Source organism: Anopheles arabiensis, chromosome 2 (genome assembly GCF_016920715.1).
Source record: "Anopheles arabiensis isolate DONGOLA chromosome 2, AaraD3, whole genome shotgun sequence".
Taxonomy (NCBI): domain Eukaryota; kingdom Metazoa; phylum Arthropoda; class Insecta; order Diptera; family Culicidae; genus Anopheles; species Anopheles arabiensis.
Genome location: NC_053517.1, coordinates 75,916,112 through 75,943,017, shown reverse-complemented (window position 1 = coordinate 75,943,017; position 26,906 = coordinate 75,916,112). Strand labels below are relative to the sequence as shown.

The 26,906-nt window shown below is 45.2% G+C and overlaps 1 protein-coding gene across 5 annotated transcripts in view; it reads left to right on the top strand.

Annotated features, from left to right (window-relative positions):
- The window catches only part of LOC120898728 (myb-like protein Q), an 84,352-nt gene extending 59,064 nt beyond the window's left edge, over positions 1-25,288 (top strand). For 2 of the 5 annotated variants that reach the window (XM_040304956.1, XM_040304957.1), the window contains exons 5-11: positions 14,475-15,242; positions 15,611-15,755; positions 16,350-17,018; positions 17,109-17,293; positions 17,358-17,815; positions 17,928-18,225; positions 19,627-25,288. In XM_040304956.1, coding sequence (XP_040160890.1) covers positions 14,475-15,242; positions 15,611-15,755; positions 16,350-17,018; positions 17,109-17,293; positions 17,358-17,815; positions 17,928-18,225; positions 19,627-20,103 — 3,000 coding nt within the window. In that variant the 3' untranslated portion in view covers positions 20,104-25,288. The remainder of the gene's footprint in view (positions 1-14,474; positions 15,243-15,610; positions 15,756-16,349; positions 17,019-17,108; positions 17,294-17,357; positions 17,816-17,927; positions 18,226-19,626) is intronic. The other 3 variants (XM_040304961.1, XM_040304960.1, XM_040304959.1) reach the window with 3 other exon arrangements.
- The last annotated feature ends 1,618 nt before the right edge of the window (positions 25,289-26,906 follow it).

Here is a 26,906-nt window from a genome sequence, read left to right as displayed (position 1 = left end):
AGCATCAGCCACAAACAAACAAATAACAACAACAACAGTAACAAAAACGAAAAAACGTAACAAAAAATCAATAGGATGTATAATTGAATTAAGTTAGAGTTATTTTTTTGTTTTGCCTTTTCACCGTCGTTATTGCGCGCGTAATGGTTGGAAGGGAGGGGCTACCGGGAGGCTGGTACGCTGGCTGCCATGCTGCTTCTTGCTGGCTGTTGGTGTTTGTGTGCGCCTGTATTTGCCTGGCGCGCTGCTCCATTATTCATCCTTATCCGCGTATCGATTCGATGTGGCCGCGCGCGGGGCAGGGCAAATGTGTAAATGTGAGGATGAATAATCAATAAGCACAAATTGTGCAAATGGAGCAGAATCGAGTGGTGAATGGTGGTGGTGGTGGTGGTGATTGTGCGCGAGTCAAGCAGGCGGGCGGAGTATGTTGAAAGCGCAGGATGAAAGTTAGAGAAATTGCAATTAAAAAAACGGATGGGGCCTCGCAACAACAAAAAATCTGCTTTTTTGTGCGCAAAAAATAAAGCACTGCTAAAACAATGGCAATGGTAATGTACAATCATTTACTTTGGCGCTCTATTGTGCGCTGTAAGTGACGGGGCTGCCATATACAAATGAAAGCTTCATTTTTGGGAATGAATCCTAAAGCATGGATGTTTCTGCGTTTGATGCTTTTATCATACTATGCTACAAACGGCGAAAGAATTATTTTATGATCAAATTGTTTTGTTGAAAAGTGAAAGGATTTTTTTTATTGTTTTCGAACGTAACGATCCTGTCAGAATTTAAGGCAAAGCATTTCTTGACAACACAACAGCACTATCGTTCATATGGTACTTCCAATGGTTCAAATGTTTCGATTTTTACGAGTCTTCGTGATTCCTATAAACTGTACTTTGTGTATTGATTTTACCTGGCTTACCCTAAGCCGATGTACCTAATAGCAGAAATACCCATCATAAATGTCAAATACGAATGTACAGCTGTCTGTAGCAGCTAGCAGTAAAATGCTGTTTGTCCTTGGGATATAGCTAAATGTACCCATGATTGACAGTGCATCTACCTGGTTTAGCTAAACATCCTAAGCATTTTCTGCTAATAGGTAGTCATTGTTGAAGTAAAATAAAATTCTTCATGTTTGTCCTTATCAGATTTGTTGAAGAAAATTGAAATTATTAGGAATCAATTATTGAAAAGACGTTTCCGTTTAAACGACACATTGCAATTAATTGGAATGTGAATTATCTCTACAGAATCACACCATCACAACACACAATCATAGATGAGGCAGAGTCAAACCACGGACTAGAGAACGGCGGCCGGTTGGACGGTATTCGCATAGTTCTTTTTTTTTGCTCGTCAACAAAAACCAAAGAGGAAACGGGCAGATAAAATCTTAACCTTCTGTAGCGCGAGGTAGACGCTGTAGTGTTCTAGCCGCGGGGCTCTAGTTTGCCGGCCATAATTTGGCGAATGTGAAAATTTAGCTAGCTTTTTCGATGGACGGTGGGACACGGACCGCGCGTGGCGAAGAAGAGGGACGTACGTTCGCATTTGGCCGCACATGAAGGCCTAAGAACAACCAGGCAGGCAGGAAGCACCACAGCAGCGAAAGGCCAATGCCACCATGGCCGTGTGTGTGTGTGTGTATGTGCCGGACGGGTAGGCTCCAAGATCTACGGCCGTGTATCATTAACCTCGGTCAAGGTTAACATTTATCTTTTCTTCTTTTTGTTATTACCGTTCGCCTCTCCAATCTGTAGCTGCGGTAGGTGTAGCTGCGATTCTATTTGGGCGCTGGATTTCGGGATTAGAAGTTAGAAGCAGAAATAGCAACATGATAGTTTTTCTTGGTGTTAAATTATGGAAAGTAAATATTGTTTTAATTGTTTTGTTACCATATTCAAATCATGAATCTAATTAGAAAATACGCACAAGTATGTTTCCTACGTCTGGCATACTAGCTTACAGTGCGCGCGGTTAAACGAACCAACAAACAAATGAATTAATTCCAGAAGAATTGTGGAGCCTTGCTTGGCTTCGTCAATTTCGCCCAACCCGCTCCCAAACTCCACCAAGCCGTTTCGAGAGCCGCGCGCGCGCGTGTGTGTGTGCTCAAGTTTGGGGAGGTGAATGTCCAACATATGCAAATAATTAAACCCGTTTGTCGTCGAGCCAGGCCCCCGCCACTCCCCGAACGCGGCGGGTGTAAAGGAGGAAGCCACCAAACCATTAGACATCCGGCACGCCGACAGCTAGAGCGAATCAGCGTGCACGCATAACAACCCGCCACAAAACCGTGCAAAACACAGCAACAGCAGCAGCGGGCCGTTCTGTATTTTGCTTCCTCTTTCCTTTACCCAGCCTAAGCGCATGATGTTTGGTGTGGCGCGTTTTGTGTCGCGTAAATATTACGCTCTCCGCCTAAGCTCGCGGCACCGTACAGCGCGCGGCGTTGCGTTATAGCTTGCCCGCGCTCCGCTCCATTCCGATCCGCCGTCTAGCGTGTGCTCGCCCTTCAAGAAAAAAGGGAAGCATAAAGGGAGCGCGCGAACACACAACGGCAGCAGCAACATGACGATGACGACGTAACCGAACAGCGACGAATGGCAACCACAAAACGCAAGAAAATCCAAAATCAAGGTCATTGTGCACGTTTCGCCGGTCGAAAAGAAGTGCCATCGCGGGGCTGTGTGTGTGTATGTGTTGTACACTGGGCGCGTATGTGGCTGTGTCTGTGAATCCCACCGCCGGCCCATAGAGCAGCAGCATAGAGGGCTGAAATGTGTATGGTGGTGCGCGCGATGATCGTGTATGCTGAGCAGGCCGTGGCGCGTTTCGAGTGCAGCCACACCAGCAGCCAAACACACATCACCATCATCAGTGTGTTTTGTTGGGGCGGGAGTGAAATGGAGAAAGTTGAGGGGGAGGGGGGCGATGAAAGAAGGGGGTGGCTTTTTTATTTTCGGCTCACCCCACACACACACACACGATGGGCAATGGGAGACAGTGAGAGAAATTTCGTAGAAATTTTTTGACAATCTTCTTCTACTTATTCTGTACCCATTGATCTCCTAACCGGCGATGATATGGTATGTTGTTTGTGGATGTGTGCAGGTGTTGTTGCTTTGCCGGTGTGTTGTGCAAATTGATGATTTTGAGCTTGGGAGTGCAATTAGTACTGTGTGGCAGCCAGCCAATGCTGGTGGTATAATATGGGGAAGCAAAAAAAAAGATAGAAAAGAAAACGAAACGAAAAGCAAGGCAAAAAAGAAGAGATGGGAAACACATGTGCGCAACATGTGCACGAAAGCGCATCATCTCCTCTTTGCAGCGGTGTGCAGCGGTAATGCGTCAGCAAAGGAAAAGACGAATTGAGCAAGGAAGCAGACAGAATGCGTTTTTGTCTTTTGCGTTTGGGCAGTATTGGTTTGCTATCCTTTAATCTTTTAATTGTAACAGGATTACTTAATTTTGATGGTAACAAGATTACGAAGTCAATAAAAAAATTTAAAATTTCTAAATTAAATTAAAAAAAAACCTTAAAATTAAAATGAATTTAATACGTTGGCTGCATATTTGCCATGTAATGGCATTTCGTTGTACGTGACAAACGTTTGTTATGTGATTTATGTACGTCCTGGTAGTCGTTTCTGAACGAGCTTTTTTTACATTTCCCTCTTAATTAAACGCAGCCGCAATTTGGTGAAATGTTGGCATTTTCCTTGGTTGCGATTTTGGTTCTTCGATTTCGGCTCGAAGAAACATTACGATGATGCTGGTGTGTGGTGCACGGCGCGCGCGAATCACTGTATGCGTACGCGTTCCAACGCTCTCATATGTCGTCCGATGCTGCCTCTGGTAGGGATGAATGTCTATGTGTGCGATTTTTTTCGCGTTCGCGTTTCTTCCCAACCATCCGAAACCATCCCTTCCCTGACTTGCTTCGTTCAACCAGCACTTCGTTGCGAAAAATACCCTCACACGGCACGCGGGGGTATGTGGGTAAACGACGACGCCGCGAAACCGGCCGCATGAGTGTGCGTGTGGTGCTGTGCGCTTGTGGACTGCTTCTCTTTCCCTGCTATATGACGGCAATAATGATGCTGATGATGGATCACACTCCGTGGGCAGAATCATTATTTTTTTCGAAAAGAATGAATTTACTTCAAAACAAGCCAACCGATGCATCTTCTTGTAGGAAATGCGGTTTGTGCGATTTGTCGCGTTAGTTGTGTGTTTCTGTGACTGCGCAAGCAACTTTGTGCGGCCGAGGGATGGCCGTCCGTCCGTTTTGTGTGTGATGGATTGTTGTGTCTGTCCGCACGCATCCATCCGCACTTGAAAGCGGTCGTCCGTTCGGCACGGTTCAGTGGAGATGCGAGTGGATGTGTGTTAGTGGGACGCACACATCGCACACACAGCACACACCCGCCCGCACGCACAGACGCAGACGGCAGCGAGTGCGATGGTGTTTGTTTGGTTGGATGGATTGGATATTGGTACGCTCTCGGCCCCGTCGCCTTTGCCGGCATATGCCGGGTCCGACGGGTCAGGTTGAGCGCGGCTTGAGACGTCAAGTGCCTGTGGGCGCGGGCAATACAGACACGCGCGTATGTACGAGTGTGTGCGTATGTGTGTGTGTGGGGGTTACATTTTTAACTTCTGTCTCGCCGTCCCGCTCAGCCGCGAGGGCAGCTGTTTCATGCGCTCGCTTGCTCTGCCACTCTCTCGCTCTCGCTCTCTCTCGCTTTATTTCATTAGCCGTGCAGAGCGAACCGTATCGCGCGCATCCGGTAGATAGAAGCGTGAGAGAGAGGAGCGATGGATTTTTTTCCCCCGCCGCTCCGCTACCCGTTTGCTAGCTCGCGTGCGTGCTCGAGTGAGAGCGAGAAAGAGACGGAGTGCTAGCTGGGGAATATAAAAATTGTATGTGTAGGAAAAAATTGTGCGCAGCGTTGTGTGAGTGTTTATATGGCAAATTTTTTCCTGCGCTTCGCATGGGTGTGTGTGTGTGTGTGTATTTTTTTCTGCCTTCACTCCGTCCCCCATTCCTCCTCCTCCTCAACCATCTCGCATACCAGCACAGGTTTTTTTTGCCTCTCTTGTTCTCCTTCCCAGCCTCCCGCGCGCCGTTCCGCACTTCAGAAAAGGCTTAGCGATGGTAGAGTACGTTTGTATGTGTGTGTGTGTGTGTGTGTGGCTGTGTGCGGCATGTGCAGCGGTGTGTAGGAAGGAAAAGAATATAGCCGGTGCCTGGCACTGGCCCCGGGCCCGCCGGTGTGTGTGCCGTGTTACATGACGGGGGATGAAGTATGGCAGTGCGCGCACACACATATCCACCAACCCGCCCGTACACAATGCGTATATATGTATGTATGTTTGAATGGGTATGCGTGCGTGTGTGTGTGTGCGTGCTGGGCTCAGGATAGATCGAGCGGTGGAGCATGGTAGATTTTTTTCGGCGAATTCAGTTTAGTTTTTCGACTGTGGCTCTTCGGTTCGGGTGCGCGCGGTCGGATTCTGTTTGGTCCCGGGCTCGAATCTCTCGTGCGTGTATGTGTGCATAGTGGCAGGCTCACGGGCGCGTGTATGTGTCTTTTGTGTGCGTGTACGTGTGTGTGTGTGTCACTGCAGGTGGTGTGTGCACTGTCCTGCCGGTTTCCTTGCCGAGACCGTAGCAAAAGAAAAAGGAAAGAAAACATAATTTAAAGCAATCGACAGGAGCGAGCAGCAACCGAATTAGCCAAGACGGACGCGCCCGCGCACTCTCCTCGCCCTGCCAATTGGTCCTGTTTCTCTGTACCGTAATTTTTGCCGTGATGAGTGTCCTGTTGTGAGTGTTCAGCGTAGGGGCCAGCTTTATCGGTACGTCGGTGCGCCTTGGCTGCACTTTTTATTTTTTTAATTGGATCAACGCGAGTGTGTCCCCTCGTGTGTGCCTGCGCCGCTTGATTGAGTGTGGTGCCGGGTTTCTTCGGTGAAGCAGCCTGAGACAGATAGAGAGTTGCAGCTCTGCGGCAGTAAGCGCGATCCTGGGCGCACGGTCAGTGTTTCGCTCGTGCTATAGGAAGAGGTACGTGTGTGTGCGTGTGTGTCTTGTCCTTGCTGGGAGGAAAAAGGGATCGTCGTTTCGTTTTGACGAGCGTGTCTCGCGAGGCACTGCAATCACTGCGATAATATAGGAATTTAATGCCACAACACTTCAGTCGGTGACTTTGGCGTACATATAGAGAGATAGAGTGTGTGTTTGTGTGTTTGTGTGACATGTGCAGATCATCCAAGAATATAATTTAAAGTTTTTGGAGCGCCAACAAAGTGCAGCAAAGTGGGTGTCCCAAGGTGTGTGCCCCGAAGGATTCAAAGTAGAGTGAAACTGTCCCCGAGTGGCACTTGCCGTGCATCTCGCTGAAGGTCGCTGCTCAACATCACATTGGCGCGGCGTAAAGTAAACACGCCACAAGAACGCACGAGACGCAGCGCAGTGTATGGGCCATAAATCAAACGGGGCACACACAGGCGCATCTGAAGCATACAATATAAGTTTTCTTGTCTGCCTGCTGGAAGTGCGATAAAATGAAGCAAATTGTAGCGCGAGGAGTAGAGCCCATCAGCTTGATGCATGATTCAGATGCTGCGAGAGCGCGCCCCGTTCACTTATCAGCTGTCATCGCGGTGATGCCACACATGGCTGTGACTGGTTGATGTGCCGAATGTGTGCGTGTGTGTACGAAATGATGCTATCCTTGCAGTGCGAATGCAAAGTGCTGAAGAAACAAGAGACGTACTGGGAAAGAATGTCGGGATTTGTTTTTATTTATGGTGTTTTTTTCACATGCTAGAAAGTACACGAAAACATACGGCAACCGAACACACATGTGCATGAAGTTGTTCTAGGTTTAGAACAATTCAAGATGCCGGTATCAAGTAGTCTTATTCTCAACCTGGAGGAATGATTCTTAACCTTTGTTTTGTTGTTGTGGTAGACTTCCTCCATTCATCAATAGATGAAACTTTTGTCGCAAATATGCGCATTTTTCGACCGAACAATCAATAAGCCAAAACTCCACTGTCTCCATCACTTATACACGCCTTATACACATATAATGGTTCCTATGCCCCGCAGGGCTTTGCCGTAAGGTTTGCGTGTGTGCGTGCGTGTGTGTGTGTAAAACGTTTCAACCCCCTAAAAGTTCATGTAAATACGGTTCCGCGCACTGTGTGTGATTCCTGCAATATTCGCTGTTTGGCGGTGGTCAGAGCTCTTGACCCGCACCACCGTCCAGCTAAGCTCGACGCCTTCTCGATCGTTAGAGTGCTACGTGTGCGCGTTAGCTTGTGTCCGGGTGTGTGTGTGTGTGAGTGGGTTTTTGGCAAGAATTTTTGGACCCTTATGTGTATGTGCTAGAAGGGTAGGTGGGAGGGAGGTGGTGACGGTCAGCTTGCCTGCTACGTTCTTGAGAGCGGAAGTTGTTGGTGTGTGTTGGTATTTTCAGGCAGCATGTTGTTTTTTTTAATTTCTTCTTCCCTGCTTCTTGGCTTATGCCGTACAACATGGCTGCTGTATTTTTATGTTGCGGTGTGCCGCGCTGTTGCTGGTGGTTGGATCGACAAGACAGCATTCGCAAGATTTTGTGATTTCGTGGCTGGTTTTGGAATGTTTGTGGGATGGTATGTGCGCGACTTTACTGGGAGGATCGAGATTTTCTTCTCGTGCTGTTGGTCGCAAACGGTTTCGTTGAATTTTGTCTCGACATTTTCATTAACGATTGTTGTTTTAGCTTTTGTGTTTTCTTTACTCCAAACGAAGTTATGATTTTTCTTTCTTTTAAACAATAAATATACTCAAATGCTACAAAAATGTTAAAAAATTAAAATGGAAAAAAAGATTGCTTAAATGTTTAAATGTTTTTATATAATGTAAATATGCATTATTTTTTAGCAATGCTGGATAAAGCTGAACCATCGCTTAAATTGTTCTGTAGCAGCTTAATTTTTCATGAGAACAGAGCAAAATAATCATAATGGATTAAATATTTGTGATGTCAAAGAGAGATTGTTTCAAAAGAATTGACATTTTAGAAGTGGTAGGAAAACCCTGTAATAAACACAGCTTAAATTTCATTTCAAATTTAAACAAAAAATACGACCATTTTATTTAAGATTAGTACATCGTTTTGTGAACGTCCTGGGACAACCTGAACCATAGATTTCTATAGCACAATTAATCCTGAAACAAATCTCTACTGTATGAAGATGAATATTCCTCTAAATAGTTAAATTTACAATCTGCTCTTGTCACATGCGAGAAGAAAATATTGTCTGAAAATTTTGGCTATTGATTGTCAGTTAAATTTTGTTATCCATTTCGTAACAATCTAGCAAAGGACACATAAGCGTAGTGAAAGATCAACTCTCATTTGTAGTGTACGTTTATGGGAACGTAACTAGCGAGCCCTGTGTTGCAACACACGAAAGGGCTTGCTTTCGTTTTTTTGGAACGAATTAATAATTGCCTGTCGATGATCACCATTACCCCCGGGGATTGGAGACACAGCGCCCAAGAAATATCCCCCCAAAAAAACTGGTTCTCCGTTGTTATGCATGCGCGCGTCCTGTGACTTGTGTGTATGTTTCCTTCGGTATACGTTGCATAAACCCGTCCCGATAGGGATCGGGGCATGAAAGCATAACGTCGGCGGTCGACGTGGGCAATTTAGTTGGTGGGGTTGGGTCTTTACTGCGAGCAAGATTATGAAAAAATATGTTCTTTTCTTTTAAAGCTAAACTCATCAAAATCAGCTTTTAATAAACTTATCTTTTTTTGTTATTTAGGATAAAGTATTGCATCACAATCTAGCGTCGAATTTAATTATATCCTTTCCCTACTTAAATAAGTTTTAAAAAAAAGTGCACATAACATCGTTAAAAACTATCTGTCGCCCGTGCTCCGTCACCTGGCGCTATTTGCCTATTGCCCAGCATAGCCGTTACTCCCGTTACGCACCCCGTTACCCGTTTGGGTGGTATATCCTTTTTTGTAAAAAAAAACAACAACCAACGGAACGCGTGCGTGGAACAGAGAAGCAAAGTGGCTGCATTTTTTCAGACTTTCCTCTCTCTTTTTTTCTTTTTTTTCCCTAGTCTGCTCGCTTTCTGGAGCAAGTTTTATTTCTTTCGAACAGTTTTTTTTTAAAGGAGGAAGCAACCTCCCTTATCCTACCCTCCAAAGACGACCCAGGACTAGTGCTGGCCTTCTTGGATGGAAATCATCACATAGGTTTTATGTGTAAGGTGGCGGTTGGGTTTGGGTAAGAGAGAAAAAAAACACGGAAAGGAAGCGCACTGCAGGAGAAGATGGAGAGTGGAGGGGTGCGACGGGAGAGTTATGTAAAAAGTTGAAATAAAAATTAAGGGGTGGCAGCACTAATCAATACACAACCTGATATCTCTCGCTTTTCTTGGGAGCGTGCAGTGCCAGGAGGACACGGACGAATCTGTGGTCAGGGGATCGGGTGGGAGGGATTTGCTGGTGGTGTGATTTTTTTCCACATCTCGGGATCTCGTTCAGAAGGGTGGAAGGGATGTGTGTGGTTAAGGATATATTGGAAAGCGGGGTATTCAGGGGACGGAGGAGCTTGGTGGCGGTGGGTGATGTGTCCGCGCATCGCCGCGGCAGGTAGTGCCGAGGAGGTAGTGCTGTGAGAGATCGCCACAGAAGTGCAGGTCGAGGACATGCTGCACCAGAGGGGGGAAGGGAATGTTGTGAAAAGGGTGTGTAGAAAGAAAGAAGAGAAACAACTGCTGGTGGTGGTAGGTGGACGAGGAGAGAGAGAGAGAGAGAAAGAGTGCGGTATTACGATTGAGTGGTGTAAGTAGTAGGTACGAAGGATAGCGCGCTGTACCACCCTTCATACACACACACACACGTACGGTATAGGAACTTGGGAAGCTTTCGAAAGGTTTTTTTTTTCTCACTTCTTCTATCGCCTTCTTACGCTACTTCACCCCGCCATATCCATCATCTCGAAGAAAACGATGGTGGAATGGTGGTTCAACATGGCTGTATATGTGTGTGTGCTCTGCGTCTATGTGTGCGCACGGGGGATGTTGTGGCAGGATGATGGGAGCAACAAAAAAAACAAGAAATCGGGATGAAAATCACAAGTAGCCGCAGGCGTCGGGCGGCAGGGCGGACGCGCGGGAGGGAGTTTATATAAAGAAAAAAATAAGGCTGCGAGAAAGAAAGAGAGCGTGTGTGTGCGAGCAGGAGCATCGTCGCGAGCTATGGCAGAAGGACGTCGGCAGCGCACACGAGTTTTTTTTCCTCTTTTTCTTCTTCCTGCTTGGTGGAGTTGTTGCCTGCCTGCCTGCCTGCCTGCCTGGTTTGGTCTGTATTGTATTCCAGCAGCAAGTCGAAGAAAAAAATCCACCCCTTAATGGGTGTGTGCACGAGAGAGAGAGCGAGCGAGAAAGCGGCAGGCGAAAGAGCGAGATGGCAAAGAAGCGCCGCGGTTTAATCTTTCGCTTTCGCGCGAGCGAGAAAAACGGCAATAAGAATCGAAGGAGGAGGAATGAAAGAAAAAAAAAACAAAAAATAAAAATGTCCGGACGAATATATTCGTGTGTCACATTTTTTCTTCCTCTGTCCTCTCGCGTCCAACCAACACAGCTTGTGGAAGCTTGGGTTTTGGTGGGGTGTATCCTCGACTCTCAGTTCCTTGCTGCGTGCGCTCAAGTGATGCAGATGGGAGTCGGTTGGGGTCGCCCCCCCCCCCTTAGGAGAGCCGTACAGCTAAGATACAATCGCAAGGAAGAACTGGAGCGGCACATGGTGGGGGTGGGGGTGTGTAGTGGAAAAGAGGAGAGTTTGGTTTGAACCACAGAAGACGAACGACAACGTCGGAGCCCGCAGACCATGACGCTGGCTGGTGAGGCGGTGTGCAGTCGTCGGCATTCCCACAGCACACAAGAACGGAACACACATACATGCACACGCGCAGCCCTTCATCCGGAAGAGGGAAGGGGAGGGGTGTAAGTTATGTGCAGGAATGAGACGCGCTGCGAAGGAACTCATTGACCAAGAAGGGAAAAAAATCCCAGCAAGCGCTGGTAGGCCCACACACACATGCTTGCACACTGATGCACACATGGGAAGCAAAATACAACGCTTCATCAAACGGTGTGTGTGTGTGTTAGTGTGTGTGAAGAAGGTGGATGAAGGAAGCGTTCTTTTTGTGTGGAGAAGGGTAGCTACTGTTGGTGGCATTTTTTTCACCCTCTTTGCAAATACAATCACATGTGTACACCTTTTCCCCCGGCAAAAGGGGTTGAAGGGTGGGTGGTATGTCCAGTGTGCTCGCTGGCGGTGTTGTAGGCTTGTAGGTGCGTTTGACGGAAAGGAAAAGAAAATAAGAAAAAACAAATCTCGCTCCCTTCTTCTTTTCTTCACGGATGGTGGATCGCGCACACACACACATGCACACACCCTCATCGGACGTGTGGTGTGGTGGCGTCGTCGGTACACACAGCCTGCATCCTCTCAGCATAAAAGCACACACAAACACACGAACAGAACCATTGAGGGCTGGATGAATGTCGTGGATTATTTTTCTTTTCTTTTACTTTTATCTCTTTCGATCGTTTTTCTTTGCCTCGCCTGTTCGTCCAACTGTAGCAAGTGTGTGTGTGTGTGTGTGTCTGTTGAAGTTGGTAACTGCGACTGATTCCTTTTGGGTTTCTTTTTCGCTTCGCGCGCGCTGCAATTCCTTCCACTTGTCTCGTTCCGGTTTATTGTTGGTGCTTGGGTCTGTGCGTGTGTTGATAGAACCTTCGCTCCATGGCCCTTTTCCAAGAATCAAAATTTCGGTTGCAGTTGCAGGACTGCGTTACTCTTGGGTGTTCTTTTATTGTAACCGAATCAAGACAATCGCAGTAAAACGTACCTGTAATTTAATGTATTGGAATGTTCATTTTCGCGGTTATTAAAGTTGCTTAGAATAGATAAAAATAAGTTCTCTGGTATAAATTATCTATGCAATAAAAAAACAAAACTTTTCACTCGTATTACCTGTATAGGACACGAATTCCAATGTTTCGTTAACAGTTTGTATAGATCTTGCAGTTTATTGACTATTTCTCAACTTCTACTCCGCTAGTTCCAGGGTTTTCCAAGCCACTTTCGAATGTAAACATTGTTATTCACCGCGTGCAAGGATTAACAATCCACATCTATCTGACATTTCATTTCAATCATAATAATTTTTAATTTTGTCACCATGATTTTCAACACGTCTCAAGCTGGATTGAGTTTTACAGTTTTTTTTGTGATGTGTTGAAAATCATGTTTAAAGACTGAAATTTCATTATGAAGCAAATACACCATTTGACAGCTGTTGAAAAACATATTGGACGTGATGAATAATTATGTGTACATTCGAACGTGACTTGGAAAACATGTATGATGGACATGAAATATCTGATCGATTAAGAATAACATTTTGTACGCGGTGAATAACAATGTTTACATTGGAAAACCCTGTATTAACCCTATCACAACAAGTATATGCAATTAATAATTCCAAATAATCCATAATTTGAATGCCAAACGCATCTAATGGAAACATAGTAAGGATATTTTGAAACGCGTATATACATTCTATGATTATTCAAAGAAAATTTAAAACTGTTTATAAAAAATATTGAGAAAATATTAAAAATGAAAAAAAGTATAGGAAACCCTGTAAAATAGGTTGTCCGCACAGCGGTTCATGTTCCGGTCCCGGCTGACAGCGCAGTGATGAGTTGTTTGATAGCATGAAATCAAGAACCCTCCCTGGCAGCCCCACAAAATCCCAACAAGGGGCACCACCCCCTTATCAGGTTCCCGAAAAAGAAAACACTACGAAGAAACGGACGGACGTAAATGGTTTTAGTTGTGATAGACGGTTTGCAAGGCGGCCGATTCTTGTGTGCCACATTTCCTGTTCGGAGGGTAGCGATTAAAAAATGCCAAAATAACTTCTGAGCTAAGAACGAAACGGACACCAGCTGATAGCCAGCCAGCCACTGCGGCCTCTATCGTTGGTACACATTGCACAATGCAATGCAGCAAATGCACCAAAAAGGCAGTGACCTTATTTGGTGGGAGGGAAGGAGGGAGGCTGTGGAGTTGCTGCTGCTAGGCAACCGAAAAGAAGTTGTACTAGCGACATAAGCATAGAGAACACACACACACACGCACACGGGAAGAGGATGAGTTTGGTACGATAATGCCAAGAGGGGAATCAAAACAAAACGGAGCAATAAAGAGAAAACAAGGCGCAACATGAAATAAATATTAAAAAACGAACCCAGACCGGCAACAACAACAACCAGAAAAACGGCCACACAGCAAGGAGGAAGGTCACACAGAAGAACCAGGGGAGAGAGCTGTCGTCGCCGGCTTTGTGCACACTTCCTTCTTCTGGGTGTGTTGTGTCGGATGTGTGTTTAGAAAGAGAAATGGGGAAGATGGCGATGATGTGTTGTGTGTAAGCGTGTGTGCGCGCGCGCGCGCACGCTCGTTCGAAGAACGGTTGAAGGAGCACAGGAACAACCCAGGCCGGCTGGGTGATGGCTGACTGGGCGGAATGGTGTAAAAATGAAGATGAAAATGAATGAATGGGAATGGCGTATAAAAATATGGGGCATAAAATGTGCGCGTTGTAAAAACACACCCCGTACTCGCTCGTGCATCTTCTCCCTTGTCTTGTCTCCCGTCCCGTCCGCAAGCCTAACCGATTGCGGAAGAGAGTGTAAAGCACGGACGAAACGGGGGAGATAAATAAAAAATAGGGAAACAAGCACGTGTATGAGGGGGGGGGATTGGTGTATCCGTGTTTCCTTTTGGGGTGTATATGCTCACACGGTTTGTTATGCTTTATTTTTGTTTTTACCGCTCTTCTTGCGCTGACTTGCGGCTGTGGCACCCGTGGGTCGTGGTGTCGCGCGTTCTTCACCTCACTTCCCTGGTGCGTTTAACTCGCGTTTGCTTTTCGTTCTGCGCTTTTGTGTTTGGTCGCACAGTGAAGAAGGGGGTGCCGACCGACCGACCGACCGACGGTTGGGTAAATATTGAACGATTGGGTAAGAGCGGCAGAGCGTAAGAGTCAGCTCAGCTGCTCCGACAAGGTCGTCGTTTCTTTTGGTTGCAAGAAAGTGAAGTACATCTTGCGCGCGCGATAACTGCTGTAAAAGTGTATCAATTGCACCTTATGTGTGTGTGTTGACCTTTTGAGGTGAAGGTGATAAACTTTGCGTACAAAATCCGCATTCCAGCAACAAACCGTTCGCTTCTGTTGGCTGTGGAGGAGTGCTAGAATTACTATGTGCTTTTTTATTAAATTACTTTATAACAAGGCAATTTCATGTGACCAAAAACAAATGACCTAAAATGCTAACCATTGTCAACCTTTTCTTGTTTTTTACAGAGCTTGTTACGGACAGCGGAGCAGCTGAAAATTAAAGGCCTGTGCGAGGTAGGCGAACCACAGTACGAGCAGGACTACTCGCCCGCACTAAAGCGCTACAAACCGTACCGGTCACGGTCGCCCCCGGACAACCGGCATCAGCACCATCACCACCAGCAACCACCGCCCCCACCACCACCCTCCGGTGCGTCGGGATCGACCAGTGGTGGCCGATCCGGTTCGTCCGCTGCAGGAGCAGGAGGATCACACGGAAGCGGTGGCAGCAGTGGCGGCAACAGCAGCAACAACAACAACAACAACAACAGTTCGTCTTCCTCCCAGTCGACGGGATACAGCGAGAACGGTAAAGGCTGCAGTACCGGCAAGGGCGGCAGTGGCGGAGGTAGCGGCGGTCTAGGATCTGGGGCAGGGCGCACCCTCTACCATCCCTCACAGCACCATCACCCGCTGCACCATCATCTGCATCATCATCCGCACCACCATCTGCATCATCTGCACCATCCCCCGCCACTCGGCGGTGACCCGCGGACGACGACCACCCCTGGCCATATTGTCGAGGACGACGATGATGGATCGGTGCTAGTGGTCGAAACGCACGATCTGACTACGACGGGATCGAAGGATAAGCATTATCAGCAGCAGCAGCAGCAGCAGCAACACCATCAATCGCAACAAGCGCACCACCATCCTCACCCGCATCATCCTCATCATCCGCAGCAGCATCCACTCGGTAGCAAAATGGCCAGCCTAGGGATGGGCGTTGGAATAGTGAGTAAAATATCAATGCAAAAAAAAACAATTAAAACAAAACCACACCCCCCCTCAAGCAACGAGGGGGAAGAGGAAGGTTTGCGGAAGGTATGGTCTTTAGAATGAAGATTTGTTTCGTTGGAACAAGACACGATTATGTGAATAATTACATTGACTTTGACGTATTTTGAGACATCTGCGCAATAGCACTCACAATTAAACGGATCAAAAATGTCGATCCGTTTGCATTTGCAAATTTGTGTAGAAATTCATTTAATAACTAAAAAAACATAATACCTAATAACTCTTTTACTGAAGACCATACCGGACAACCTTCACAGAGTCAATGCGTTCGAGTTATTAACGAACAGTGTGCTTCCTTTCAGAATGGTGGTTCCGTTATGGGCGTGCCGATGGGATATTTGGACTTTGCACCAGAGCCTCCAGCACCGACGGCGACGCCAGTGACAGAGCATGTGGACATTAATTGTGCGCCTAGCAGCCACGATACACGTGATCTGTCCAGTAAGTGTTAGTAACTTTTCTTTTCTTATTATTTAAACCCTGTAAATTCCTTCCTTCCCGTTGATTTTGTAGCAGTAGGTTTGCCGATAGCTCTGCACTTTGAAAATACACACGAATGATTTATTTTGTTTTACATGTTATTTAATATTAATAAGCTGTTTCTTGGCTATCAAACATGCAAGCTTCAATACTTCAATACTTCGAAATTGACAAAAGATTCGTTTTTTGCTAACAGATTAACAGATTCATTCTTAAAAATCGTTATCACTGTTTAGATAGTTTTACACTGATACACAAAATAGATGGTTCAAAACATTGAAGTTCATTTAATCTCAATTCTTCTTACATCTTTCTTGCAAATTGCAAAAATACCTTTTAAAATATCTTGTTCGACGGCTATTAAGGCCATACATTCGTGAAGATTCGTAATGAACATCTAACAAAAAACTGCATCAAATCCCCTACGTATTAGACTTAGACTGTGTTATTCAAACATCGGCAAGAAGCTATTTTCCCGTAGTCATATCCCTCCCTAGAAAGTAGAAAGGAATACTTGCGAATAAACTAACCGGAAGTTTATTCCCTGCCTATTCCGAACAGATTCTGTGCCAAACGATGGTGACTTACGAGTGAAATTCGAAACGTTACGTTCGCTAGATCCTCCGAATGCGGTGCAACTGGACAATCACACAGTCAGCCATCAGCAGCAGCTTCACCATCAGCAACAGCAGGCGCAACAGCAGGCGCAACAGCAGGCGCAGCAGCAGCAGCTCCTGCAGCAACAACAGCATTTACTGCAACAGCAGCAGCAACAGCAGCAGCAGCAGCAGCAAAGACAGACACCGCAGCCAGCGGGTGCTCAACAGCAGCAGAATGACCATCAGCGGCACTCGCCGCCGCACATGCAGCAGCAGCAACAACCACAGCAGCACGTAATGCTGATGGATCAACAGCAGCAGCAGCACCACCCAACCACCCATAGTCCGGCGTCAAGTGTGTCGTCCTCATCGTCCAGCCAGCATCCGGAGAACTTGGTTACTGGCAGCGGTGGTGCTGCCGGCTCGGTGACGCCTGGTCCGCCCACCAACAATAGCAACGGCAACGGAGCGGGCGGCGATGAGCTGAAGCCGAGACTGAACCTGAAGCAGGAAAACATCAGCGATGAGCAGCAGCATCAAACGATGGAGGTCGAGCAAGACCAGTCCTCGATGCACGGCATGGTGGTAACGCCGGAAATTTCGGGCATCATGAACCAGAGCCAAATGAGCGGTAAGTACGGTGTTTGTTGGCGACTCAGTGAACGCTCCAAAGAGTTTATGTTGTAATGACGGCTGTGCCTGCACTGCTTACCATCAACAGATATGTACCAGTCGGATGCCAGCGAGGACTCGAAGGTGGGCATTCTGGACGGTTCCTCGATGCAGTACACCAATCTGACCAGCCCCAACGAAGCGAAAACGCCTACCGGACCGAAAACATGGACCGCGGAAGATATGGAGTCGGCGCTCGAAGCGCTACGCTCTCACAACATGAGCTTGACTAAGGTACTGAGTTAGCCCCGAACGGTCGAGAATGGAACATTACATTTCTATCCACCACTTCCAACAGGCCTCTGCTACGTACGGTATTCCATCGACGACACTGTGGCAGCGGGCGCACCGGCTCGGCATCGATACACCGAAAAAGGAGGGTCCGTCCAAGACGTGGAACGAGGACTCGCTCAACAGCGCACTGGAAGCGCTACGGACGGGCACGATCTCCGCCAACAAGGCCTCGAAAGCGTTCGGCATACCGTCGTCGACGCTGTACAAGATTGCGCGCCGCGAAGGCATCCGCCTGGCGGCGCCGTTCAATGCCGCACCCACCACCTGGTCCGCGGAAGATTTGGACCGTGCCTTGGAAGCGATCCGTGCCGGGCAGACCTCCGTACAGAAGGCCAGCACCGAGTTCGGCATTCCCACTGGCACACTGTACGGGCGCTGCAAGCGCGAGGGCATCGAGCTGTCCCGATCGAATCCCACGCCCTGGTCCGAAGACGCGATGATGGAGGCGTTGGAATCTGTCAAGTAAGTGCCAAAACCACTAGCAAAACAAACAAAAAACGTTCCTTCCTTTGAACGCAGTGTCTGATCGGTCTTCCTGTTTTTTTTTTGCTTTAATTTCACTACCTCCCATTAGGCAAGGACACATGTCCATCAATCAAGCCGCCATCCACTATAACCTACCGTACAGCTCACTGTACGGCCGGTTCAAGCGCGGCAAGTACGATACGCCCAGCTCGGGAGGCGGCGGCGGTGGCAGTTCGTCCAATGCTGCTGCTGCTGCTGCTACCGGTGGAGGCGGCGCGGGCAGCGGTGGCGGTAGTGGCGCCGGCAGCGCCGCTAGTGCCGGAACAGGTGGCAATAATGTTGGCAGTAGTCCCCAGATGGAGTTTAAAATAGAACCACAGCATAACGATCATAGTCCAGAGAACACGGTAAATTACAGTTATTATTAAACAAACAAAAACAAACCCCAAATCGAACGGGATCGGTACATAATTTGTCCCACTATTGCATATAATATACATATACATTATGCCCTTGGTAGAGTTGGGGGTCTTTTAGGAGTAATGAAGGAGCACGTAACATAATAAGTGGCGTAGGGAAAAGGATAGGATAAATCATAGCTAAAACAGTGCTGTATCAGTAATCAAGCATCCGGGTGCGCACGTGCGTCGGCTTAAATGTTGGCTTCGATTAGCGGTGTACATTGTGGGCAAACGGGCAAATTGTACTTTTATGCATCAGTCGTCATCCTCTGCATCATTGCGCCAACATGTGCTGTCGTTCATATTTAGGTTCATATTTATTTTACACCCTACTAAACCCTTTGGTGATGGTACTTAACACATATACCGTGTAACAGCATGCAGCATACTTTGTAATTAGTTGCTTTACTAATCCATTAGCATATTTATTTATAGTATATTCATTTCTTCACCCTAATCTAGTCATATCTCGTGGGATGTTAATTTGCGGTGGGCTGTTACCTCGCGCTGACATGTTTCGTGCCTCAAACTGTGTGGCTTGAGCTGCTGGATGAGCTTTATTGTCCTCATTTTCTTTTTTTTTAAATTTAAACACATTTTTTGTTTTTAACCGAAGGAAGTGTATGCTTCAGCCACTTCCCTACATTATCTGTACAGTATATTGAATCCATGCATGGAAGTGGAGATTGCTATTGCATGGTAAAACGTGCTGATGAAGCAATCGATTGTCAGTGCCGTGGAACAAGCAAGACATCCAGTTTTAGTTTGCATTTATGATTTATGTGTGGGAGGCGCCCTTTAAGCCATCAAAGAAATGATCACATTTTACGAGATAAACATTCGAAATCATCCTAGCGAAAGGTGAACACTGAAGAATGCTTCAGACACAGAGACAAGGACGGATAAGATAGCGCAGAGGAGAGTTGCGTGCACACGCTACTTAGCCATGAGTTGAGAGTACGGAATGTAGAGTTTCACCCCACTTAGATGTGTGTTAGTCTAACCCGCTCTGGTTTTAGTTTGCCCCCAAAGCACACAACGGTACGGTAGTGCAATTGGTAGTGGAATCCGCTCGCAAAAGGGACATTAGTAGTATTTCTGTAGCAATCACATCGTGCTCAATGCTGTGTTTCATACTGTAAATGTAATATACCCATCGTACTGTCTCTATCCTGCTACTATGTATATCTATACCAGTGCATACTCAGAATACATTCATACATTAGGTAGCGATTAGTGCACATCAAAATAAAATGCAACATATAAAAAAAAACAACAAACTATGAACCACCATGATCGGAAAGTGAATGATGAATTATGAATCCATAAACCCCCCCGATATTCCAGCAACATTACAATCCTGCACTATCGGCTTCCTCGACGCCTACAAGTAATACGCCAACTCAGCAGCAGCAGCAGCAGCAGCAGCAACAACAGCAGCAGCAGCAGCAGCAGCAGCAACAACAGCAACAACAACAGCAGCAGCAACAACTTACTCACCATTTAGTTCAACAGCCCCCGTCGGTGCTACCGGTCAGCATTCACATTGTCGATGCGGCCGCCCATCACCATCTTGCGCATCCGCATCAGCAGCTGCACCATCAGCAGCAGCAGCAGCTGGCGCAGCCGCAGCACGTGGTGGTAGCGCAGCACCAGCAGCAGCAGCAGCATCACCATCTGCACCATCAGCCGCAGCTAATACAGCATCACATCATTCCGCAGCAACATCACATAATATATCAGCAGCCGCTGCAACCGATCCAGCAGCAGCCACAGTACCATCCGATGTACCACATCATCAAGCAGGAGAACGACAGAAGTTGAAAGCAGCGGCGCTCCCGCCAACATCGGTATGGCGGTACGCACCATCCTCATCATCATCATCAGCAGCAGCAGCAGCAGCAGCAATCGCACGATGATCATGATCCGCAGCATCATCTTCATCAGCAACAGCTGTATCATCCACCACAGCAACAACAACAGCAGCAGCACCATCATCATCATCATCAGCCGATGCATTACGAGGATGACGGTGCATGATGATGGGCGGTTGCGAGGGAGAAACATCCGCAACAGTTTACACAGGACTACTAAAAAGGTTAATGCGAGAGGAATCTTCGTTCTGCCTAGCCGCCGGAGGAGGATATTGTAGCAATGGGCTCCACTTGTTCGTGGGTTGTACCGAACGGAGCAAAGCAACATCCTGCAAGGAAGAGATACGTCCCAAACGTGTGTGTGTGATTTCTTTTGCGATGTTAAGACTATCAAACGGAAGCTTGATCAAATATCGATGCAAAAGTAGCAGAAATAGATCTGAAAAAGCCAGTATAACCCCTTCTAGCAAAAACGTGGCAGACGAAATCACACACACGAGGCGCGCATTTGCTGGACATTAATTGTAGTAAAGTTAATGCTAAAGTTATACCTCTTCTTAAGTTACTATCGCTCCGTTGCTCTTCCATTTGTGAGGTATGGTGTACAGTAGAAACAAAATCATGGAGGTGTAGTGTAAGGTATCAAGCGCGCATTATTCCACAGTGCCGCGAGGAATCCTGCTTGCTGTGTGGAATAGGATTGAAGACCGAATGGGATACGCTGGGATTCATTTAGAAGCAAAACTAACAAAAAACTGAGCGATACAATAACATTTTAAATACTGTTGATAGGAAAAAGATGTGCTAGTAGGAGTGCCGAGAGAGTAAGCAGTGCGGCGAGTGTGTGTCGTCCAGTGTGTATAGTGCAAGGTTCAAGAACGGTTCAAACCATTATTCGCCTTAAACCGGGGACGCGGGGGACCTTCGCGTCTGGGATCTTCTTTCCATCATAAGGGGAGCACATGAGAGAGAGAGAGAGTTACAGAGTGGAGAGTACTGCGCAAAGATACGGTATGTTCCGTAGCAAAGCACATGAATAGTGAGGCCCCCGTTCAGCAGTTCAGCAAGTCCGTACCATGCACGAGGCTGGAGTTGATGTTGATTTTTTTGAGGATTTATGTTGTTTTGTTTATTGCCAAATGGATGTTTTGTTTTTTTTACACTTACACGACTGCGCATTCCATATATCGACGAAATGTGAAGGGGGAAACGAAACAAGAAAGAGTGGAGCATTGCTTTAAGAAAGAAGAAAGGTTTTTGTTTACATAAAACACAAAATGTCATTTGCAATAGGGGGAGGAGATGCGTGGATAGTCTCTCGTCTCGTGGAGTGTTTCCTCTGCTGCCTAACAATTAGATTGCAGTGTGCAGTGTGTGACAAACGTTGGCAAATGTGTAGCGTTCGCTAACAAGTATCAAATCAAACGAAACGGACTGAATTATTACGATTTTTTTTGTGTGGTAAGAAATTAGCTTAAAACCCCCCTCAAGAGGAAAACAATCTCATTTGCAAAAGAAACATAAAATCAACATGATGTCTAGATTTTAATTTTAGCGTTGAAGACAGGGAGACAAACAGCCCCGTCGATAGGTGATAGAACGATGGCGATACTTTAAAGACCGATTGGTTCGTCGAGAACGAGAGAGAGAGAGATGGAGAGTAGAGCAAGGTTAAATATTATGTTAGTGTAAAATCGCACGTAAATTGATGCTGTGCAGCGATAAATTTAGTTTGTTTACTTCCTTTTGTATTGTTAGCGCGCATGGTGAGTGTGCGCGTGTTTGTGTCTCTACGCTGTTGCGTCGTTTTGGCGCAGCACAGGCGGGCAGCGTTTGCGTACAGTCCATCTTCCAACCCTCGATAGGATGCAGACGAAGGAATTTCTCATCGAATGACAAATGCAAGCTTAAAGTGTCTGGAGTTACATGTATACATATTCTATTGCTACTACACTGCAACAACTATTATTGCAATTATGCGAATATCTATTGATTTATGGTATTATTACATTTTGTCATTATTCTATTATATTATTATTGTGCGACCGAGAAGGCAGCAATGGGGCTGCCGGAAGGATCATTCGCAATTATTGTGAGATTAGATCGCGAGAAAGAGAGATAGAGAGAGAGTCGATCCTGGACAGATAATGTTCATCTAGTTTCTTCCATTTCATTTTTAAAAAATCGAATCCATGCGTCAAATGATGTGTATAGCCGCATAGCAAAACAAAAAAAACAACTTCCGATAAAATGCGTTGCAGTTAGTCTTGGCGCGCAGTGGTATGGCGCAGTGGTTAATGCAAGAGCGAGAGAGAGATATATATGAGAAGGATCGTTCAGAACGTCACGTCGTGAGTAGCAAACCCCATAGGTGATTGCGCAATAATGTGTGTTTGTGTGTGTTTGTGAAATTACGAAAACTTCCATTCACTTCCCTATATTGTGTAGGAGCAGAAAAACAAAATATGTGCAAGTTGTAGTTGGCGGTGGAAGAACAATAAACAAAAAACAAAATTGTATGTAAAGAGTAACTGAAACGCAAAAGATTTCAAACCCCCGCGATCAGCGCACGGAAACGATCGGAAAGATACAATAATAAATCACGCAACATCACGCAAAGTATTAACAACGTTGTGTAAATGCATTATGAGTTTGTTTTGTTTTCACTGTGAAGGCAGGGGTCGGGGTTAACACTTTGCGCTGAAGGAATTTTGTCGTGCGAAACAGTTTCGTCCTCATCATCATCGTCAGCATCACCAACGTGTCGCGCTGCGCACGTAAAACAAACAACCAAAACCAGACTCATACTCCACCTTCCTAAGTGAGACACACTGAGAAAAAAATGGTGATTGCAAAACGCGGAAAGGCGGAATGAACATCTACGAAAGAAAACAGTTGCAAAATTGGGTTGGCGTAATGCATTATTATTATTTGTTTCGTTTGCTCAGGCCATAGCAAAGCGATGAACATAGGTGCAACATAGAAAGGCTGCTGCTGAAACCAGAAACTAGCAAGGATACTACTAAAATAATCAAGCACTCACTCACTAGCAAAGACGACAAGAACAATGTTCTCGAATTTGGTTTGGTGTTGTTGAAGTGGTATAGAGAGAAGAAAAAAAAAGAATTGAATACATGGTCCTTTCGCAAGGAAATTTCAAATATACAGGGATATTCGAATGTTTATTCGTAAAAAAAAACACATACACACATACACACGGCCGCCTATCGCCGCTTTGTTGATTTGTGCGACCGGAACACAGCATACACACAAATAATAACCGTTCGTGTCCGCTTTTATTGAGAAGACCGCATGGCCACAACTAAAGCAAGATTGTGCCGGATTTTGTCTGTGGGTGAAAAAAGAGCGATGGAAAAAATTGCCGCTCAAATCTGATTCCGGCGTAGAGGAAAGAAGGTGTAAAAGAAACCTTAAATAATTCGTCCCTTTAGACAAACAAACAAGCGATGGTATGGTAATCATGATGAAAACTAAAAATATGTAGGTAAGCTTTAGGGCATTGTATTATACGTAGGGCAAGTAACGTAACACAATAAAACACGCAGTAAAGAGCAAAAATGGAACGATATACGCGTCATGATGGGCGGCAACTAATAATGGACATGGAGCATGGCGTATATTATCCCTGGCGTAAACGCAACTGTAAACGCACTTGTGTCCATCGGGGAATCACACATTTACCGGTTGATATACTTGACACACAGAGATTGGCTTATCGACGGAACTGTCCGGACGGTAGCATCGCTCTTCATTAGCGCAATTTTTTGGAAAGTTGTAAGAAAAATGATGGCAATATCTCAAAAAGGCAAGCAGTTACACTCACACACGCATTCAACCGTTGCTGCTGCTGGTTATTGTTCAGTTTGAAGTGATAATACACCATTGCTGCGGATGGTGCTGAATGAAATGTTTCAGTTTTAACACACAAAAGCACGATGAATGCATTACACTAAACGATGGCCAAAAACACGCATTTAGTGTTTTATGCTTTAGCAGCTCGGTTCTGTGTTACAAATCGAGCAAAATTCAATGGCGTTACGTTTAATAATAAACAACAATTGGAACATGTTTGTTAATTGTTCGTGCATTTGTTTTAGCATAGTTTTGTTTTATAACAACATGCTTATGCTGCATGGAATAATACGATACTTTTTGTTAGCTACTATTTTCCAACCAACAAATACTACAGCGAGCTGCGAGTTGGATGGTTTCGTTGATTCCCATTACTTTTTATTTGTTTTATTGCTTCAAACGACACACGATGATAAATTGTAAATCTTCCACCCCAAAAAACTGAATCTTCTTATGATTGTTTAGTATAACCCAAATAGACACAGAGTCTACCACTCCGGAATAAAGTTTAGCAAACCAATCATATGGGTACACGTGTGTTGACAGCGTAAAATCAAATGATGATAAACAGAACGATGCTATTTTGTGTGCGATCGGGTTATTATATGGCGAGCGTAAGCAGAAGTTCTCCTGTAGAAGTACATATTATCAGAAACTTATGGATTAACTGTGCAATTCTCAATGCGGAAAAGGGTACACGTGTTTGGGATGCCAACATAAAAGGAATGAAAATATAGTAAAAATAGATTACAGGATGTAGCATGGACTAAAAACAGACTAAACAAAAATAGCAGCCCCTGTAACAATGCAAACATGGAATCAAAATCAGTTAGGAAAACAAAGGATGTGGATTGTACGCATAATACGCTATATCAAACATCATTCACGTAGAACGTAAAGCAAGGAAATCGTAACAAAACTCTATACGCTAAACACCTACTAGATCCTAGCGCGCCACAGAAAATAATAACATAACAACTACAACAACAGCAACAAAAAACTAAACAAATACAACCAAAATCAAACGTACTACACTAGTGTGACGATACGTGTAAACACGCGAACCTAGAACGTGGACAAAGTAGAATAACAAATAACAGTAAACGAAAAGATCTAAAATCCTGATACAATGCAGAATGAACGAAAAAAAACAAACAAAAATCAACATGTCTCTTACCGTTGACGCCCCAGCAAAGAAAGGCATAAAACAGTACTCCAAACTGCAATTGCATTCAAACATGCAACTATGATGCGTATGAAAAGAAAGAAAAAAAAAACAGATTACAACTGATATGTGTACAAACTGTAAAACCAAGAATAAAAAAAAGGAATATATACATGCAAACCCATTATATTATATATATACATACGTACACCCATAATACATATATACTTATATATGTGGCGATATAAAAAGAAACAAAAAAAGGACGGATATTTTAAAATGAAAAACTGTTATGTGTTTGTGTAAACCTTTTTCGTAGTATATCATCCGAACTATGTACGTTTCGTTGTTGTCTTGCGGCGTAGTGATTTGGCAGGTATTATGTGTTCTGCTCTTTATCAAATATGAATTCTTTCTGTACTGCTGGATTTTGTGCGATCGAACTTAATGGCGATAATGGCAGGTAAGTAGTAATCGTGCTAGAAATGTCGTTTGGTAATGAGTAACATATACCCACCCCGTATAGCTAAACCACCTAATTTCGGGGGGTGGATGGTTCATTGAACCAACTGGGCTATAAATAGTCGACGCCCTAAGGTGTGTTGGAAGATGGTAACGGAATGCTTGCCGCTTGCATCAGCGACATATTCTTCCGACGTCATCGCGACTGCAACTGTGCGTGTCGTGTTGTCAGCTAGTGAACGAGAGTGACCGGCTTCGAAATAAGTGGTCTAAGTTTGTACACGCGATTTGAAACATCTGCCAACAGTGGAGCGAAGTGTTGTGTAGAAGAAGAAAAGAGTAAAGACATGTGTGGTGCTGTAGCGTTAACTCTTTATTTTTTTCGCCATCTTTAACATATTCTCACACTTTCATCATGCGGCGGTCAAAGTGGAAGAGATAAATTGTGATGGAGGCGCCTGGTTGCTCTTAATTACTGCAAATGATGTTGTCATACTGTCATAATTACACGGAGTAACTGTAATGAAGGAAGCAAGTGACAAATTCATAAATTTGAAAAATCGTTTTGGTGATAAAATTATGTAACAAAATTTGAATTGATTATTTAAATTTACACCAGAACGTATTTTGAATCCGAAAATGATTCTGTGCAATATTTTGGTCTTCCTCCTTTTGTAATAATTGTATTCTTAAATCTTTATTCTTGATTCGAGTACAAAATACTGCAGATCTTTAAGTATGAAATTTTACACTATAGCACTCCTTAAACTTTAATTAAACTAATCTCGAATGACTGACGAATCCATTTGTTCGAGCTCAAGGTCAATATCTCCATATGTAACATAAATAATGTGCCAACACGTTAGGTGGCACACCACAACCTTAAACCATCCTCAGTGCCGGGTCCCGATGGTATTCCTGCTGCTTTACTTTTTCATTGTCGTGAAGCAATAGCCCTTCCTGTTTCTTTCCTTTTTAATCTTTCTTTGTCCACGGCTACTTTTCCGAATATTTGGAAACAAGCATGGATAAGGCCAGTTTTTAAAAAGGGTGATCGTGGTTGCGTCTCTAATTATCGTGGCATATCTATTTTATCGGCGTTCAGCAAAGTCTTTGAATCTATTATTCGTTTACCGCTAATGAAAATGGTGAAATCGTGGATCATTCCAAATCAACATGGCTTTATGGCTGGCCGCTCCACCACTACTAATCTTATGGAATTTGTTTCCTCAGCACTCTTAAATCTGGACTCT